Source organism: Nycticebus coucang, chromosome 10, assembly GCF_027406575.1.
Source record: "Nycticebus coucang isolate mNycCou1 chromosome 10, mNycCou1.pri, whole genome shotgun sequence".
In the NCBI taxonomy this organism is placed as follows: domain Eukaryota; kingdom Metazoa; phylum Chordata; class Mammalia; order Primates; family Lorisidae; genus Nycticebus; species Nycticebus coucang.
This window is the reverse complement of record NC_069789.1, coordinates 22,415,418-22,433,838: the sequence shown is the minus strand read 5'-3', so window position 1 is coordinate 22,433,838 and position 18,421 is coordinate 22,415,418. Positions and strand designations below refer to the sequence as shown.

The 18,421-nt window shown below is 45.2% G+C and overlaps 1 protein-coding gene across 2 annotated transcripts in view; it reads right to left on the bottom strand.

Moving 5' to 3' along the window:
- The window catches only part of ACTN2 (actinin alpha 2), an 86,254-nt gene that overhangs the window by 33,876 nt on the left and 33,957 nt on the right, over window positions 1-18,421 (bottom strand). The window contains exons 5-10 of one of the 2 annotated variants that reach the window (XM_053604817.1): window positions 15,572-15,659; window positions 13,804-13,882; window positions 9,084-9,165; window positions 4,782-4,867; window positions 3,468-3,560; window positions 801-1,031 (exon numbers count right to left, since the gene is read on the bottom strand). In XM_053604817.1, coding sequence (XP_053460792.1) covers window positions 801-1,031; window positions 3,468-3,560; window positions 4,782-4,867; window positions 9,084-9,165; window positions 13,804-13,882; window positions 15,572-15,659 — 659 coding nt within the window. Of the gene's footprint in view, window positions 1-800; window positions 1,032-3,467; window positions 3,561-4,781; window positions 4,868-5,955; window positions 6,042-9,083; window positions 9,166-13,803; window positions 13,883-15,571; window positions 15,660-18,421 lie in introns of both variants that reach the window. The other variant, XM_053604818.1, reaches the window with a different exon arrangement.

Genomic DNA, 18,421 nt, shown 5'->3' with positions numbered 1-18,421 from the left:
CGGAGAAGGCCCCATCTTGAGCAGAGGTGGAGGCGGCCTCACCAGTGATGGAGGAAGAAAGCTGGAGGCCAATGCAGGACAAGTCTCAAGAAGGCAATGGGCTCTAGGCCAGAGATACTGAGAACGTAAAACTAAGTGACGACTGAATCGCCAACACGGAGCCATCGCCAGTGCCGAGAACAGCAGCAGTGGGAGTGGGCACAGAGTTGAGGTTACTGCAGGTTGGAGGGAAAAGAAGTGAGGAGTGAGGATGAGGGAATCGCTAACACCGAGAACTGTTTCAAGATGTTTTGCTGCGAAGGGGGCCAAGAACCAGCACGGTAGCTATTGGGAAATGTGGAGACGTAGGTCTTAATTTTTGTTTGGGGAAACAGAAGATCTTGCTTCCCAATGAGAATGATTCAGTAGAAAAGGAGAAAGAGATAGCGCAAAAAAGTAAATGGGAGGTAAATATAGGATTCAGGCCTGGTGAAGGCAAACTGGGCAGGTTTCAGCAGCCAGGAAGAGAGCTGCCTGGTCTAGACCCTGGGAGATCTGGTGGGGGAGGATGAGGCAAGGTCAGGAGGAAGGGAAAAGAGAAGGAGGGCCAGTCACTCAGCCTGCCCTGCGCAAGCTGCCACACACCAATGGCGGTGGAGGGAAGGACCACACAGTGGGAGGGAGAAAAGTATCAAGAATGAAGCGGTTACATGGCCAAAATGATACTCACACAACTGAAAAGCTTCCAGACAGCCATGCCTCCTTCTGACCCAGATCAAGCAGCTTTAGGAAGAAAAGAGGGCGTGCCTCTTGTTACTCACCGACACCATCTTGCCCTCCGAGGGCATGAAGGCGGGCCGGTTGCTGATCCGCAGCTTGGTCTGCAGCGTGTTGAAGTTGATCTCCAGCTGGCATTTCTCCTGCACCTTGGGGGGCTTGTGCTTCCGGCGGTAATCCCGGAAGTCCTCCAGCTTCTTCTGCATGGCCTGCATGGTCTTCTCAGGAGTCCGGTTCTCTAGCCAGGGGATCGTGCGACGGATCCATTCCAAAAGCTGCTCCCAAAACAGGAAACATACTGCTGAAAGCATCAGCAAACTGTTCCAGTTAAAAAATAGAGGCATATGATAACTGGGAATGGATTAGCTTAATATTCCTAAACTTACTGGAATGTGGTTACCATACCCCTCACTCAAAGAGGGGGGAAGGCACTGCACAGGGTGGCACAAATGAAATCTTCAGGGTCCCCCCGGCTGCTGGGATCCCCCCAAAGATAGAATACGCAGGCCAAAAACTAAAAGTCAGCACACAACGTGGTGTTTTACAAAAATGGGACATTTACAAGACACTCAGACCAGACATTAGCAGACAAATGCTGGATGAGTTTTCAAATTAAAAGAAAAAAAAAAAAAAAAAAGAAAGAACAAAAAAACCTAACATGGTAGAAATGTAGTTAATAAATTCAGCAAATTGGGTTCAACTTACAACGCATTTTTAAAAAATAAGCTTGAATCTAGTGAACGTATTTACTCTACAAATCTAAGCCTGGCACTCACTCAATGCCAAAGTATACATTAACATCTAGCTTTTAAGTAAATCTGCAGTGAAAATGGCAGTGAATTCCAAAGGACAAACTACTACTCCTTCTCTTGAAGAACGCCTACCCAGGTCTTAGAAATGACTGCTGAAAACGTCATCATTTACATTTCTGTCTACTGATCACCTGGGAAATGACAGCAGATTAAAGGAGAAAATAATTACAATGGTGACATATCTATAATAGTCTAAAGGTTGTGGGATCAATGAAGGACCAAGTAAGTAAAGGAAGGCTGGACTTACCAAAGATCCCTGGTCATGCTTCAACCCTGAGGCTTATAAAACTATCAAAAAGTGAATTTTTGTTTGTAAAGAGATGGGATTTTGGTCATCCAGGCTGGAGGATAGAGCTGGCATCACCATACTCACTGCAGCCTCACACTCCTGGGTTTAAGGGAGCTCCCATCTCAGCCTCTCAAGTGGCTGGCACCACAGGTATGCACTACCATGTTTGACTGATTTTTTAAATTTATTTTGTACAGACAGGGTTTTGTTGTTGCCTAGGCTGGTCTTAACTCCTGACCTCAAGTAATCCTCCCACATTGACCTCCCAAAGTGCTAAGATTACAGGCAGGAGCCACCTCACTTGGCCCCAAATAAAATTTTTCTATAGCAGCAGAATGAAAAAAAATTCAGTATCATTAGATTGGACTAATATGAACCACTATTTGGGGAGATTTATTCCAACTGTCCTGATATTTTTCCCAGTACAGACTAACGATCAGCTAAATTAAAAGTAAGAACAAAAATTATTTGGTCTTAATGTAGACCACATTTGAGTCCAATCTGGAGAGGATGCGGCTGTGGACCTCACTTATCCCAGCACTGTTTTTCCTACTTGTAGCAGGGAAAACAATGCCGAGGTAGCGAAGAGTTGTTTATTTGCTATTTATGCTATAATAAGAACAAAAAGAGGACACCACAGAGAGTGCTGTTCTAACCAAGAATCTGGCACTATAGAAACCCAAGTTCTTGGGGAGGGGGAGGGCTGTATCCTCCCCAGATGTGCCTGCGAAACCTCCCCACACCAGGACGGGCAAGTTACTGGGACCCTTCTTCTGTGCGTGGAGCCAGGCTTCTGAACAGGGACTGTGTCCCACGTGATGTCAGCAGCCAATGAAGCAGGAAAAAGACCATGTGCAGGCACTCCCCAAGTTATGAACACCCAGCTTATGTACAGCTCACACTTACAAACAGGGGCCCTGACAGCAAATCCCTGAGTTAGCAATATCTGACCAATGTATGATTCACACTTACAAGCCTGTTACATATAAATTCAACTTAAGAACAAACCTACAGACCTATTTCGTTCATAACCAAGGGACTGCCTGTAATGCAATGCTGTCTAGGGCCATTTGACACTGGAGGGGCAGAGCTAAGCATAGAATCACATTCTGCTATCTTTTTTTTTGAGACATAGTCTCACTTTGTCACCCTTGGTACAGTGCTGTGGCTTCATGGCTCACAGCAACCTCAAACTCTTGGGCTTACATGATTCTCTTTCCTTAGCCTCCTAAGTAGCTGGGACTAGAGGTGCCTGCCACAACACCAGGCTATTTTTAGAGACAGGCTCTTGCTCAGGCTGGTCTTAAACCGATGAGCTCAAGCAATCCACCCACCTTAGCTTCCCAGAGTGCTAGGATCGCAGCACATTCTGCTGTCTTAAAACCTGCAAACTCTCTGCTTTGGGATGATTGGGAAGACCATCAGGCTTACGTCTGTACCAGTGATTAAGTTATATTCCTACAAGATGAACAAGCTGGGAGATCAAATACATTTTCCTACTTTCAGCCTATCTGAAATGAAAAATGCAAAAAAAAGAAAAAAACACGGACAATCCATTTTCACCCCCGGGGTGGGTGTGGATGGTGAGTGTGGTCACCAGGTTCCTTTACCTCACTTGCTAGCCTCTCATATTCTTCCATCAGCCTCTCATTCTCTTGATTCACAGCAAGAACCTTACATATCCTGTTAGCCGCTGTCTCAGCCTGTAAAACACAATAGGTAAACAGGACAGCCCTGGTGCTGGGCTGCACACACAGAACATGTCAGGGGACGAGGGAGACGGAGGAGACGGCGTGCTGTAAACGGTGCTGAGTCAAGGTCAAGGTGGGGTAAGACTGAGGGCGCGGCTTCTTCATACTCTGCGGCATTTCACACCATTTTTATTACAGTTTTCACACAGACACGGTGGGCTGATTATACTGTAGGGAATAACGGGGGATACCATTGTCTGAAACACAAGCTTTGTAAAACGTCAAGCAAGTTAGTAACGGAAACAGAAACAGCAAGGAGACCAAGATCGTGGCTCTCTGAAGTCTCCACTGATCTCGTGACGAGGGGGAGGAAACCTCTGGAGTAAAACTAGCCTTTGCAAATCTAAGCAAAAATGACTGGGTCCCCAAAATGAGACCTGTCAGGAAAGTATTCAGCCATTGTTAGTACTAAGTATGGCTGGCTACTTTCTGGACAGCCCTCATAAACAAACACATATTCCAGACTATCTCCAAGCTTCACTTCCAAAGTCCCAACTGGTCTGATGACAGGCCTGTTGTCCAGGCATTTTCTACTAATGGTCTTTAAAGTGATCACAGAAATAATACCTCCTTTGCCCACCCCGGTCTATCTGGATTCTCCAAGTATGTAAAGTGGCAAGAATGCAGAAAGATGGGGGCATCCTCCTACGAGGTTCCTCAGGCTGTCTGTCTTGAGGGATGTAATTCTTTTCTGAGGTTCTAACACACAAAAATTCTAATAGCCCTCTTACTATTTTACTTAAAAGACTGGCCTCGAAAGATGTCAGAACAAATCAGTGAACAGTAAAGGCAATTTCCTGGCAGAGAAGAACAAGAAGTGGGCACGGGCAAGGCCGGCGTTTCTCCTCATCAAACTCTGTCCTATTCCACGTGTATGGCTCAGCTCTCATGACACTTGGTTTGTTTTTATCCCAAAGCACAAAGCTTTTCCACAATCAACTAAGAAAGTAAAGGAAATATCTTAAAAGAAAAATACATAAAAACACTTCAGAAACTAAGGTAAGTTAAAGCTGTTTTAAAAACAAGTATTCACAGTTTAGAACTTGCCACATTATGTTATTATTACAAAACACTTAAAAAGATTTCTAGGTAAGATGTGAAGCGCAGAGACCACACCCAGGCACACACGACGGACACGGATGCAGGACAGCTGATGGACAACGCGTCGAGTACCTGCTCCGCGCCCGCGAAAGCGTGGTAGAAGCAGGAGACGTAGGTCATGATGGCTCTCTCATCGGGTTTGGGGGTGTTCACAATGTCTGAAGGGGGAGAAAATAACACCGGACACAGACACACACAGACGAGGAGGAGAAACCAGGGGACAGGGGAAAGAACAAATTGGTTTACACTGACCGATTTCTGTGTGTTTCATAGGCCCACAATGCTGAACCTCAGCCAGACCACGAGGCGTAGCAATGATGTGTGAAAAGAATGGTTTGAATCGGCATGTTTCTTTAATGAGCAAACTGAGGGCTTGTTTTCTCCTCACCCCCTTGATGGGTTTTTAAAAATGCATTCATCTGGGCACCCGTCTGCTGCAGACCAGAGCTCATCACCCCTTCCGCGTGACTCTCATCCTTTGACCCTGCCAGGGCGTCTGGCACTTCTGCTCTGAGCAACACTCACAGGTCACTCTGTAACATGGTGGGAACATAACAGGGCCACACTGTGCAGTTTCCATCCCCACCCTCATAACTGTTGGGGATTTCTGCTCTGTACCCTGCCCTGGCCTGTGTGAGCACAAAATTCCTTAGAGAGGACAGGTCTTTTAATATCCTCTAGAAATACTTACCACGATGCTTACAGAAGTCCCTGAGAGTGATAGAGAAAGAGAGGGGCGTGCATGGCTCACGGTTATGAGGATCGTGCTATTATTTGTGCCTGTTGCCCAAATACCAATAAGAAGACAGAAAATAGAACCACATGAACCGCTGTCTTTTCTTCCTCCAGCCTGGCAATGCTATTTTTTTTTTTTAATTAGATTTTTAACCTTGTTCATGAGTTTGTGTCAATGGACAGAATGAAGTTAAAACTATCCCTTGTAATTCCCTATAGTAAAACTCAGTCTGGGTTTGTAGAGCCTATTAACAGAAAGGATGTGGGGCTGTAGAATTGTATGGAATCTTCCAGAAAACAAACATGAACAGCATACCACTGCAAGAACAGAAAGCGAGTTTCAAAGAAAACTAGACTGAAGAAGACAAACAACTGCCTCCTCAGAACCAGATGGGCCTCCTTACTCTGAGGGGAGAAGGAAAACAAAAAGAAAAGAGGAAAACAATTGGAAAAAAAAACCAAGACACAGAAGGTGAAGGGTGAGCGGTGACTCATGTTTTAACATCCTCACCTTCTGTGCACCAGCAAAAGCATGATAGTAACAGGAAACATAAGTCATTATGGCTCTTTCATCGGGTCGGGCAGTGCATACTAAATCTGTGTGGAGAAAAGAAGGTTAACTGCTTGGACGTTCTAATACCAGCAGGCTTGTGCTAAGTGCTTCCGTGGAGAAGTCAGAGGCACGCGTCTCCCCCCCTCGCCCCCACACACTTCTGTTGTAAAATCTTGGCTCAAATCAAAGAAGTCACACCTGCAAAGTCATTACTGTCTGTGCGCTTTTAGGAACTGACAAGGGAAATAAAGGAATTGCCAAAGAGAAGGGCATGGCTAGCCCAGAAGTGCCCTAAACTAGCAAGAAAGGCACAACCATGGTGGGAATCAGGCCTCCAGAACTCAAGAGAATGCCTGGGCAGCACGTTCCCAGGGAATGTCTATCAGGGCACACATGGAGGGCCCCAAGCCCCGAGGCCAGTAAGATCCCTGTGTAAGGCTACCCAGAGCACAGATGCCCACAGATCTAAACCCAGAGCTCACTTCAAAAAGGGTTCCTGCAGGACAACAGGAAAACAATTTTCATAACCTCTTAAAAGCATGGATAGTTAAGTTGAGAAAGTGTTTTTCACCAGTTTTTATTACAAATAACAGTTCATGGGGCAAGTGGGCTGATTAACCCCTTGCAAATCCCCACTTAAGGTTGAGAAACCACCAGGAATGACAGAAAGTCAGGCCCACAGCCCAGGGGCAGAAGGCAGGATTCACCACGAGGTGTGAGCTATCTGAGGAGAGTGGACTGGACATTACAATAAAAGAGCAGCATTAACAAGAAAATGTTCAGACAATGCTGCAGTGATGGTTAAGCCTGAAGGCAGGTGGCAAACACACAGAAGGAAGGCACGGGTTAAGTCTGTCGGGGAGTCACATCCCAGCACGCTCCACACGCAGGGCAGCCAAGTGCACAGCTGTTCGCCAGAAGACTCTTACGAGGAATTACTCCACAAAGGTAACAATGCAGCGTATGAATCTTCCAAACCATTAAAAGGGAATCATGACGAAAGTAGTAAGAGGCCGGGAAGAGGAAATGAACACAGTGCGGATGCGTCCCATCTGCCTGGAGGGACAAACAGAATGGACGTGTCCCAGACCAGGACGCAGAGACCAAGGAAAAACAAAGAACTGAAGAGCACGCTGGCAGGGCCAGAGCAATGCGGACGGTGACCCAGCTGGCTATAACATAAGGGAGTGTTTAAATAAATATGGAACCCCCCTTCAATTTTAGGATATCAGGGAGGCATTAATAAACTGGAAGACAAATTTATCAAATGTTGCTTATATTCTCCTCTCCTGTATCCTGGCTATTAGTATGAGTGGGAAAACTCTGGGCAGTTATTTATTGTATGGCAATATAAGGTGAAAGGAGAGACCACACACATATTAGAGATGACAGATGGACAAAGAAAAAGAGAAAATTTTCTATGTTCCTACTTTTCTATTTTGTTGACTTTTTAAAGAGTTTTTGAGAAACTGTAAGTAGAATTCTGAATAATGTGTTCAACTATTTAGACCCAACAATACAGATGCCTGATAAAATAGTTAAATTGATAAACGGGCAAAATTAGAATCCTAATTGAAAGGGTTTTCTGTTTGTTTGAGATAGAGTCTCACTGTGTCGACCGAGGTAGAGTGCCATGCCATCACAGCTCACAGCAACCTCAGACTTAAGCGATTCTCTTGCCTCAGCCTCCAAAGTAGCTGGGACTACAGGCACCCGCCACAACACCAGGCCTTTCTGTTGTTGCAGTTGTCATTGTTGTTTAGCAGGCTTGGGCCAGGTTTGAACCTGCCAGCCTCGGTGTATGTGGCCGGCACCCTAACCACTGAACTACGCGTGCCAAGCCAATAGAAAGGTCTTGTATCTCCCCAAAAGGTATGTCTAAGTCCTATTCTGTGGCACCTATGACTGTCATCTTATTTGGAAGTAAGGTCTTTTCAGATGTAATCAGGCTAAGATGTGGTCATACCGGCAGAGGAGGGGCCATACATCACATAACTGTGATTTAGAAGATACAGAAATAAGGGGAAAGGCCATGTGCAGACAGAGGCAGAGACCAGATTGACACTCTACAAGCCACAGAATGCCGGGAGCTTCTAGAAGCAGAAGAGGTGAGGAAGGATCCTCCCCTGGAGGTCTTGGGCCCTGTCAGCTTCTTGATTTCAGATGTAAAGCCTAGAGAGGTGTGAGAACATAAATCTCCGCTGTTTTAAAGCACTTGGTTTGTGGTAACTTACGACAGCAGCCCTAATACAACCACCAGAAACAAGGAGAAACAGGAGACTGACGACTGACTATACTCAAGTCTTTCACTTTTCCCCATCAATGCTAATTAGTAAAAGCAATGATCACTGGGGAGCAAGGATAACAACAACAAAATAATACATGAAGTTCCTGGAGGGCAGGATACACATCTCCCGCAGTGCCTAGCAGAGGCTTGTGTTCAGGAAACGTGTGTTGAGTGATCAATGAATCCCAAAGAAACATCGTGAGTGAATGGTGCACACGTATCTGTGCTTTACGTGGTGTAGGTACAGCTCACACGAATTCACCACAGAAAAAGGGCAGCCCCAGAATGAGTGACGCTAACGTAAAAAATACACAGAAGGTCCTTCAGATCTAAACTAAATTTAATTTAGACTAATTAAAACCGTGAAATGTCCAAGTTTTGATGGTACATTGATGGTTAAATGTTCCATATTCTGTATCTCAATTCTGTAACTTCTGGCTGGAACAAAGAATGTTTTCCCTTAAATCGGTCACACAGGGGTCTGTTTGCTAAACCTGTCTCTACCTGGTGAAAAAAATAAAACACAGGAAATCTTTCTCTTGAAAACTATAAATGAAAGCATTCTGTTTCTTAGCCAAAGCTGAACTTTTTACCAAATCTTTTCACTACATAGGTTTGGTTTTGGACAGGATTAAAAAAAAAAAAAATTCTTTTTAACAAATGATATATGAAACTTCTTTCCATTATTCAGTGACAGAAACTTGTTAGGAATCCTAAGTTCTTCAGATGTAACTTACTATAAAGTTTTACTAATGTACGCAGTTGACAGATTCTTGAGTAAGCACAATTTTTATCTCACCTTCGGCATCCAGCATTTTAGGGATGTCCAGGTGCTTCTCTGCAATTTCCATGGCCAGATTAATATTTCCTACGGGGTCATCCTGTATGAAAACCAACAAAACCAGTTTTTTTTTAATATATTTTGAAACAGGATTTATGAATGATGTTTTCTATTCACCCCACTTTGGGCAGGATGCACTCCCACCCACACACAATCTTAATAGTGTAAGTAACTTACCTGTTTCCAATCACTTCAAATGTTTAGGGAAACATCAAAAATCACAGAAGCCACACAACCCATGCACAGTTCACAATTTACAAAATGTGAACAAAAGGTTTAAGAAAAGCACTGAAAGAAAAGAACACCCTCAAAACATCAGAGCTTATTTTCAAGCCTATAAATAGCAAAATCTAAATCATTCTGTAAGAAATCATGAAAATACATTTTCCAGATTCAGAAGGTGATCTTGGAGAATGTTTACTACAACACCCTGATTTTAAATAAAAAACTGAGGGATAAAGAGACGAAAGAAAAGTGAAGAAAAGTGCTGCTGGGTGAAACTTCTAGCTCAGTAAAAGAGTGTTGTAAGACAGCTACAAAGAGCAAAAGTCATGTCTCTAGGATATTAAAGCAAGAAGGAAGAATAAAATCTTAAAATTGTAAGTGAATTAGTGAGATGGTTGTTCTTCAGATTACATTTATCTTCCACTAGAAGCCTGGTTAAATATATATAACATAATAAAATAAACGTAAGTGGAGGTGTGTAACTAAAATACTGAAAACAAAGAGCACGTAAGATTTCTTGTTTTGATCTATTAGAGAAATTAACTATTCTGGGTTTGAAATGGGATGAGGGGTAAGATATAAAAATCAAAATTAAAAGTAGTGTTAGTCCAAAGATGACTCCCATGAATGTTAACAGCAAAGCCTTTTCAACATTTTAGAGACTGGAATGTTTTTCACCAAGCACAATTATTTATATGGTGAAACATTTAAAAAGTGCAGGCTTCAACATATTCGCAACACTCAATGAAGAAACCAAAGTCAGCTTTCTGGCCTCACAGAGTATCAATTATTTCAAGCAAAAAAAAAAAAAAAAAAAGTTTTAATTAAATGTTGTTTTGACGAAGCATACCACCATTGATTGGAAGCAGTCGTATCATTAAATGAACCTTAACCTGCGTGTTCACACAAATGTGTACGAAGCCAAATAACTGAGTAAAAGTTTCCTTTCTTCAAAACATACAGAAGAGAGATTTCAGCATTAAAATCACATAGTGATGATTCTGAGCCTTTAACTTAAAGAGATAAAATGTGGCAACTAAGTATTTCCTAGTTTAGCAAGTGGCCAAGTGACCTTGGACAGGATTATTAACTTCCTACCTTCTTCATCTGCAAAACAGGCATAATAGAAGTACCCATTGGATTACTGTGCATCGTGAAGATTGAGTATGTGTGTATGTGATTTTAAACAAATATGTTTGCTTTAAACAAATATGCTTGAGTTAAACAAATATGTGTGTACATACATATGCATTTTGTTTGTTTTTTGGGGGGGGTTTGAGACAGAGTCTCACTATGTCACCCTCGGTAGAGTGCCATGGCTTCACAGCTCACAGCAATCTCAAACTCTTGGGCTTAAGGGATTCTCTTGCCTCAGCATCCCAAGTAGCTGGGACTCCAGGCGCCTGCCACAACACCTGGCTATTTTTTACTGCAGTTGTCATGGTCATTTTGGCTGGCCTGGGCTGGGTTTGAACCCACCAGCCTTAGTGCATGTGGCTGGAGTCATAACCACTGTGCTATGGGCGCCAAGCCTTTTTTTTTTGTTTTTCTTTTTGAGATATAGTCTCACACTGTCACCCTTGGTAGAGTGCCATGGCGTCATAGCTCACAGCAACCTCCAACTCCTGGGCTCAAGCAATGCTCTGGCCTCAGCCTCCCAAGTAGCTGGGACTACAGGTGCCTGCCACAACGTCCAGTTATTTTTAGAGATGGGGTTGTGCTCTTGCTCAGGCTGATCTCGAACCTGTGAATTCAGGCAATCTACCTGCCTCATCCTCCCAGAGTGCCAGGATTACAGGAATGAGCCACCGTGCCTGGCCACATGCATGTTTATTTATAACAGTGCCTGATCCGACACCATGAAAGTATTAGTTGCTATCATATTATCATTGTTTTCCACCTCTCTTAGATGGCCAATTACTATAGGTCAATTGTTTTGTAATAGAAACTGACCATAATAAACTACTAATGAAACTGGGCCTACCAAGTAAAATCATTTTGCAAATGAGATAAAGATAATTTGAAAAAAATGTATACTGTCCATATTTGAAACATTTCAAAGTAACTCAGGGGATAAGAAAATATAAGCATTGAAAAGCTGAAAGAAGCTCCATTTCTTAAGCAAACTTATGGTATTACAGTCCTTTTTTTTTTTTTTTTAAAGAGATGAGGGTCTCACTATGTTGCCCCGGCCAGTCTCTAACTCCTGGGGGCTCAAGTGATCCTCCTGCCTTCTGAGTAGCTGGGATTATAGGAGTGAGCCATCATGCCCAGCTTAGCATAGTAGTCTTAATCTTTAAGAAACAAGAAAATTCAAGCCGGGCACAGTGGTTCACGCCTGTAATCCTAGCACTCTTTAAGGCCCAGGAGGGGGATTGCTTGAGCTAAGGAGTTCGAAACCACCCTGAGAAAGAGCGAGACCCTATCTCTACTAAAAATAGAGAAATAGCCAGGCATTGTGCTGGCACCTACAGTCCCAGCTACTGGGGAAGCTGAGGCAGGAGGATCACTTGAGCCCAATAATTTTTTTTTTTTTTTAGACAGAGTCTCAAGGTGTTGCCCCCTATAGGTAGAGTGCCGTGGCGCCACAGCTCATAGCAACCTCAAACTCCTGGGCTTAAGTGATTCCCTTGCCTCAGCCTCCCAAGTAGCTGCAACTACAAGTCGCCTGCCACAACACCTGGCTATTTTTTGGTTGTAGTTGTCATTGTTGTTTGGCAGGCCCGGGCTGGGTTCGATCCCACCAGCTCCAGTGTATGTGGCTGGTGCCCTAGGCGCTGAGCAACAGGCACCAAGCCCTAAACCCAAGAATTTGAGGTTGCTGTGAGTTATGACGCCACAGTACTCTACCTAGGGTCACAGAGTGAGACTGTCTTAAAAAAAATAAAATAAAAAAGAAAATTCTTCATGTGCTACCCTGTAGTCCACGGAGACAGGCTGGGGTGAGAAGGTGGACAAGTGATAACTGAGCAGGTAGCAGGGGCCAGAGCACTCGTCTTACACCCCCCACGCCACACAGGTGAGGGCAGCATGCAGCAGGCCGGACCCCACGGCCACACAACCCACGCCACACAGGCGAGGGCAGCATGCAGCAGGCTGGACCCCACGGCCACACAGGTGAGGGCAGCATGCAGCGGGCCGGACCCCACGGCCACACAGGTGAGGGCAGCATGCAGCCCGGACCCCATGGCCACACAGGTGAGGGCAGCATGCAGCGGGCCGGACCCCACGGCCACACAGGTGAGGGCAGCATGCAGCAGGCCGGACCCCATGGCCACACACAGCAGCACCAGGGCACCTGGCCGGGCCGTGCACAGCGTGGCCACTCTCAGCCCGTAACCTGCACATGTCCTTATTTCTAAGGGAGCACAGATCACAGGGATGAGCACAGTGCGGCCGCTCTCAGCCCGTAACCTGCACATGTCCTTATTTCTAAGGGAACACAGATCACAGGGATGAGCACAGTGCGGCCGCTCTCAGCCCGTAACCTGCACACGTCCTCATTTCTAAGGAAGCACAGATCACCCACCACCAGATTCAGTAGGGGCACTGATTTCTTTGTCCATCACAGATGATATTTTAAAAACTCATTTCAAAGAAAGAATATGAATACTATGCTGAGACTTAAACACACTAAACCTTCTGCTTAAAGGAGAATTAGAAGTTTTCTAAGTTGATTTTTTGGGAAAAAACAAAGAAACAAACAACGACAAAAAAAACCCAAACCAAACCTAAAAACTTCTTTTCTAAGGGTGCAACTAGTATATTGGATCAACAGATAGTTATGAAGTATCCTTTGTATAAGAAACAAAGTTGATTCTGAATAAATATATACGCAACTAAATTCTCCAGAAATGGTAAAGGAACTAAAAAGTCCTTGAGTATTTGAACCTTTTTCTCTCCCCAAAATATAGGCTTCACTTTTCATATTTATAATACAAAAATATAAAATCTCTTAAGAAACATACAGAAATCCTTCACAGTAAATCAAGCCAAATCAAAAAACCTTTTTTTTTTTTGGAGACGGTTTCCAGCAGTCACCCTGAGTAGAGTGCCATGGCATCACAGCTCACAGCAATGCTCTTGCCTCAGTGTTTCTATTTTTAGTAGAGATAGGGTCTTGCTTTTGCTCAGGCTGGTCTTGAACTCATGAGCTCAAGCAATCCACCTGCCTTGGCCTCCCAGAGTGTTAGGATTACAGGAGTGAGCCACCACCCCCGGCCAGCAAGATAAACCTATCTTTACAGGGGCAAAATGAAATGACTTAGTTTGGGGTCCCGTCCTCCCTCATGATAAAGTGTGTGTTTTCCTGGCCACCCTTCATCTTTCCACCAGGAGAAAAATGCTTTTTTCCCGGGCCGTCTGTGCTAGTTTAGTGCTGATGTGCTCATTCTCAGGATGACATGAGGAGACACACGGTGGGCACACTGCATGCCAGGCCACCCAGAATGACCTTGTTAAGCTTTGAGTAGTCAATGAGGTCGGGCCGGTGTCTGTGGATGAGCGCACAGAGTCCAAGGCCATCTTTCCAGCTTCACAACCGTCGAGAAGAACAGGAACACACGTTAGTGGAGAGAAAGCAGCAGCTGGATTCTGCACTTGGTCGGGCCTCAGCCTCCTTCTGTCTGACGTCCTCCTCACCACACCCACAGCGCCTGTGTGCTCGCCCCCCACATGCCCACCCCATGGGGTCCCCTCTTCTCGGGGTCTGCTGCAGACGCCCACCCCTTACTCCTGTTTCCCGTTCCAGGGTCAGCCCAGCCCCTCTGGAGACCTGCTCTGTTTCTGGCCCCTGGCGAATCTGTGCTGGCACAGACAGGGACAGGAGAGGTGATGCCTGTCACTGCTCTCTCTGCTCTGCCTGTCCCCAGTTTCTCTTCACTGTCCTGCAAGCCTCAGTCCTGGTGCCATCCCCCCACCCCAGGTCTGCACAATGAACTAACAGAAGAATGTCTACCCTGACAATGTCCAGAACATTCCTCCTCCAAGAGTTCTTGGGGAGGACATTTCAAAAGTCTTAGTTAGCTCCTAGGTACTCTCCTGTTTTTCTTCATAAGGTTCTTTACTAATTTTTTTTTTTTTTTAAGGCAAAGGCACAGGTGAGAGAGGGCAGGCAATTAGCAGGGCGGGTACTGATGCCTAGCCTGCTCCCCCAGACGCCAGCACCAATCCCTCTTCCACGGCACTGGGCTCTGAGCTTGCCGGTGACAGCAGGCTCAGTGAAGTTCTGTGCCTCAAAGGCTCAGTGGCAGGAGACCCAGAGGGGAGTGTCACAGTACACTGTTGAAATGCCTCGGGCCAAATTGGGGGCCAAAAAGAAAAGCAGGAAGGTGAGCAGAAGCCACTCTGGTGCTCTGACTTGATCACTGGCAGAAGGTCCCAGCCCCTGCCGGCTCCTTTCACCTGCTGAACAGTCCGCCGCAGGGACAGGGAAGGCTCCTATCTGCCGTTTGTACTCTCAAGGCTGGCTCAGTGCCAACACTTGCTGGACATACTAAGAATATTTGTCTAACTAGAACGTCCCCAATTTTTCACTATGGCTCATTCTTACACTTTCTTCCTCTAATTACCCAGGGCCAGCGGTGGGCCCATTTCCATTCATAGGTTAGCCACCATCCAAAAGGTGAAAATGTAGTAAACCAACTCTTCTAGGGACATATAATAATCTGCATGAGAAAGAAGATGGAAGCAAGTGACCAAGTCATGCTCTCCTAGGACGACTTCTGGATTCCATTAGTCCCATTTCCTATGATTTTTCAAGTGTAATTTTCCAACTTATCACGAATTTTGGCAGAGGCAAGGTGGTAGAGGGGGGATCTTCCCGCTTGCTCTGGGGCAGAGGGGTCAGGAGGAGAGCCTGAGGGTACGCAGACGCTGCTGAGGCCTCCCCACCTCTGAGAGGCAACAGGCATTCCTGTGCCTTCCCGCAACCCCCAGTGAAGGCTGATGAGGGGCACTCTCACAATCCCAAATTCGGAAGAACCCTGCTGGCACTGCATACCTTTCACTTATAAACACAGGCCTGTCCTATCAGCACCTCGAAACTTACATCCCAGGTTTTCTTTCCCTTGAGAGACTCCAAGCATCAAAAATTCTCTACCCCTAGCTTCCCTCCATACATAAAATGCCTCACAGGAGGGAACACTAGTGTAAACGACTGTCCCCCCGGTACCCAGAGGTCCCAGGGAGATGGTGAGGACCCTGAGAGCCCAGGTGCTTACCTGGTATGGAAGTTCTGAATGTTCACATTTCTGTAAGGAGCGGTTTTCCTCTGACACCACAGCAGCAGACCCTCTTTGGCAGATGTTTCTGTAATGACAGCCAAGAAAAACGTCCACAGGGAAATATTCGCTGGCTTAGTTCATCCAACTGCTACTTGGTTTTGACACAGACTTCCCGGGCAGCCGGGTCACCAAATCATCGTCTCTTCTCACTGACTCTGCAAACACACGGGAGCTGGAGCCCTGATCCCAGGGACTAACTTCTGATGACACCTAAAGGGCTTCATGAGGACAATTCAGGAGGCACTGCCAGTTCCAAGAACAATAACAAATACTAAAACCAGACTTCAGGGTAATTGGTAACTTTTTTTTTTTTTGGAGAGACAGAGTCTCACTTTATGGCCCTCGGTAGAGTGCCGTGGCCTCACACAGCTCACAGCAACCTCCAATTCCTGGGCTTAAGCGATTCTCCTGCCTCAGCCTCCCGAGCAGCTGGGACTACAGGCGCCCGCCACAACGCCCGGCTATTTTTTGGTTGCAGCTTGGCCGGGGCTGGGCTTGAACCCGCCACCCTCAGTATATGGGGCCGGCGCCTTACCGACTGAGCCACAGGCGCCACCCTTGGTAACATTTTTTAAGTAAAAATAATTTTTTTTTGAGACAGACTCTCACTCTGTCATCCTCAGTAGTGTCACAGCTCACAGCAACCTCAAACTCTTGGGCTCAAGAGAGCCTCCTGCCTCAGCCTCCCCCAAGTAGCTGGAACTACAGGTGCCCACCACACACCCAGCTATTTTTAGAGGCGAGGTCTTGCTCTTGGTCTTAAACTCTTGAGCTCAAGGAATTCACCCACCTCGGCCTCCCAGAGTGCTAGAATTAACAGGTGTGAGCTACTGCGCCTGGCCTAAAAATGATTTTTCAAAATGTGACGGTACCCCACTGTGTGGGGACACTGGGGATATCTATTATCCTGGACCAGAGAATATGTGTCCAATTTGAAAAGGAGGACCATGGAAGCTGGCAGGGAGCTTCAGACCTCTCCCCGCCGAGGACTGACAGTGTCCTGGAAATACTAGGAAAGTATGACCAGGTACAGTCTCTGACTAGAGTGATCTGATGGGACAATCGAATCCTTTGTATTAGCTTAATATTTACTGCATACAATCCTGAAAATAAACAAACATATAGAAATGCAAACAGTCTACAGTGTAACCCACACCACAAACGTGTGTAGTTGATGACAAACCTATTGTTCATCTTGTTTATAATTCATACTCTTTAGTAAATGAAGTTAACAGAGACTACCGTATCTCAAATATATTCCCTTCCCCAGTGATCTCATAAAACTTTAAAGGTTTTACTTGTAAATTTCAGGTTTGGCAGCTTGAGTTTTGACCAAGTAAAATACAATCACCACCACCTGTGGTGGCCATGAAACCGTGAGGCCAGGCTTCCAGTGGCTGCTGCTGGAAGCACAGGGCAGGCAGCTGATGTGCCAGCTGCAGCCCCAAATGCACCCCTGCATTCCCACCAAGGCCCCAGGGCTGGGGGTGGGCAAAGAGCTGGGTCACCCCTGCCTGACACAGGACCCTTTTCAGAGAAGCTGAAATAGGACACTTCGTCAGCCTGGCTGAACCCATCTCAGAAGTGCACTGCAGTCTGAGACCTTTATTCCTCAAGCGTCCTCCCTTCCCTTCCTTTGGTCAGGGGTCCGCCAGCAGTGTGGCCTGGAAGGCTCCTCAGAGATCCCTTGCTCCCTCCCTTTTACCCCACACAGGCATTTCCCTAAGAAATTTCTTGTACTCCTGTTATGGACTGAATGTGTGTGTCTCTCCCCCTCCCCCATCAAACTCATATGTTGAAGTCCTAAATCCTAATGTGATAAGTGTTTGGAGATGGGGCCTTTGGGAGGTGATTAGGGTTAGATGAGGTCAGGAGGGTGATGCCCTCGTGATGGGATTAGCACCCTTGTAAGCACAGAGACCAGACAGCGTGCCTTCTGGCATGTTCTCCCTCACCCCGGCCCCTACCATGTGATGACAGAGCAGAAAGCCAGCCACCTGCAGAGCAGGAAGAGGGCCCTCCCAGAACCAGACCCTGCTGCACCCAGATCCTGGACTCCAGCCTCTCAAACTTTGAGGAAACAAATGTCTGTTGTTTAAGCTACCCAGGTTATAATATATTTTCTATGGAGGCCCAAGGAGGTTAAGACAACTTCTAATACATCTTGGTACCTGCTTCTTGGAGGATCCAAAATTAAATCCATCTAAATAGCTCCTCAAAGCCACTTATAAGACCCAGGAATGTGCTTTATATATAAATGTTAACAGTTTAGAAAGTCCCTGAAAGCACACAGACTCTTAACACCGGGGCCTGGCCTTCATCTTAAAGTTGATTTTTTTCAAATCAAAATAAATAATTTCTAATTTTCTACTTTAGTTCAAACTTTTCTTTGACTCATAACCCAGATGAAATACACACACCCCCAAATTTTCATATACTGTAAAAATAATTTTACTAACTCCTATTCATGTCTCTTCTCTAGAAAATTCCTGTTAATGAAAAAAACTGAAATTTCTAAGACTTTATTAAAATATTAATTGGCAGAGATGTTGAAATATGAAATTCCATATCTAGTTATTCTGCTATCTACATATAACTGCCTGTTCAGTCCTGACCGCTGTGATTACTAAGAACAACACCAGGAGGAAATAATAATTATTATTATATTGTTATTAAGATAATAACAATTATGTTCTTATATTTATTAATAACATAATTATTTTGTTAAAATAATTAATATTGTGTTAAAAATAATAAATATAATAACACAATTATATTGTTATTATT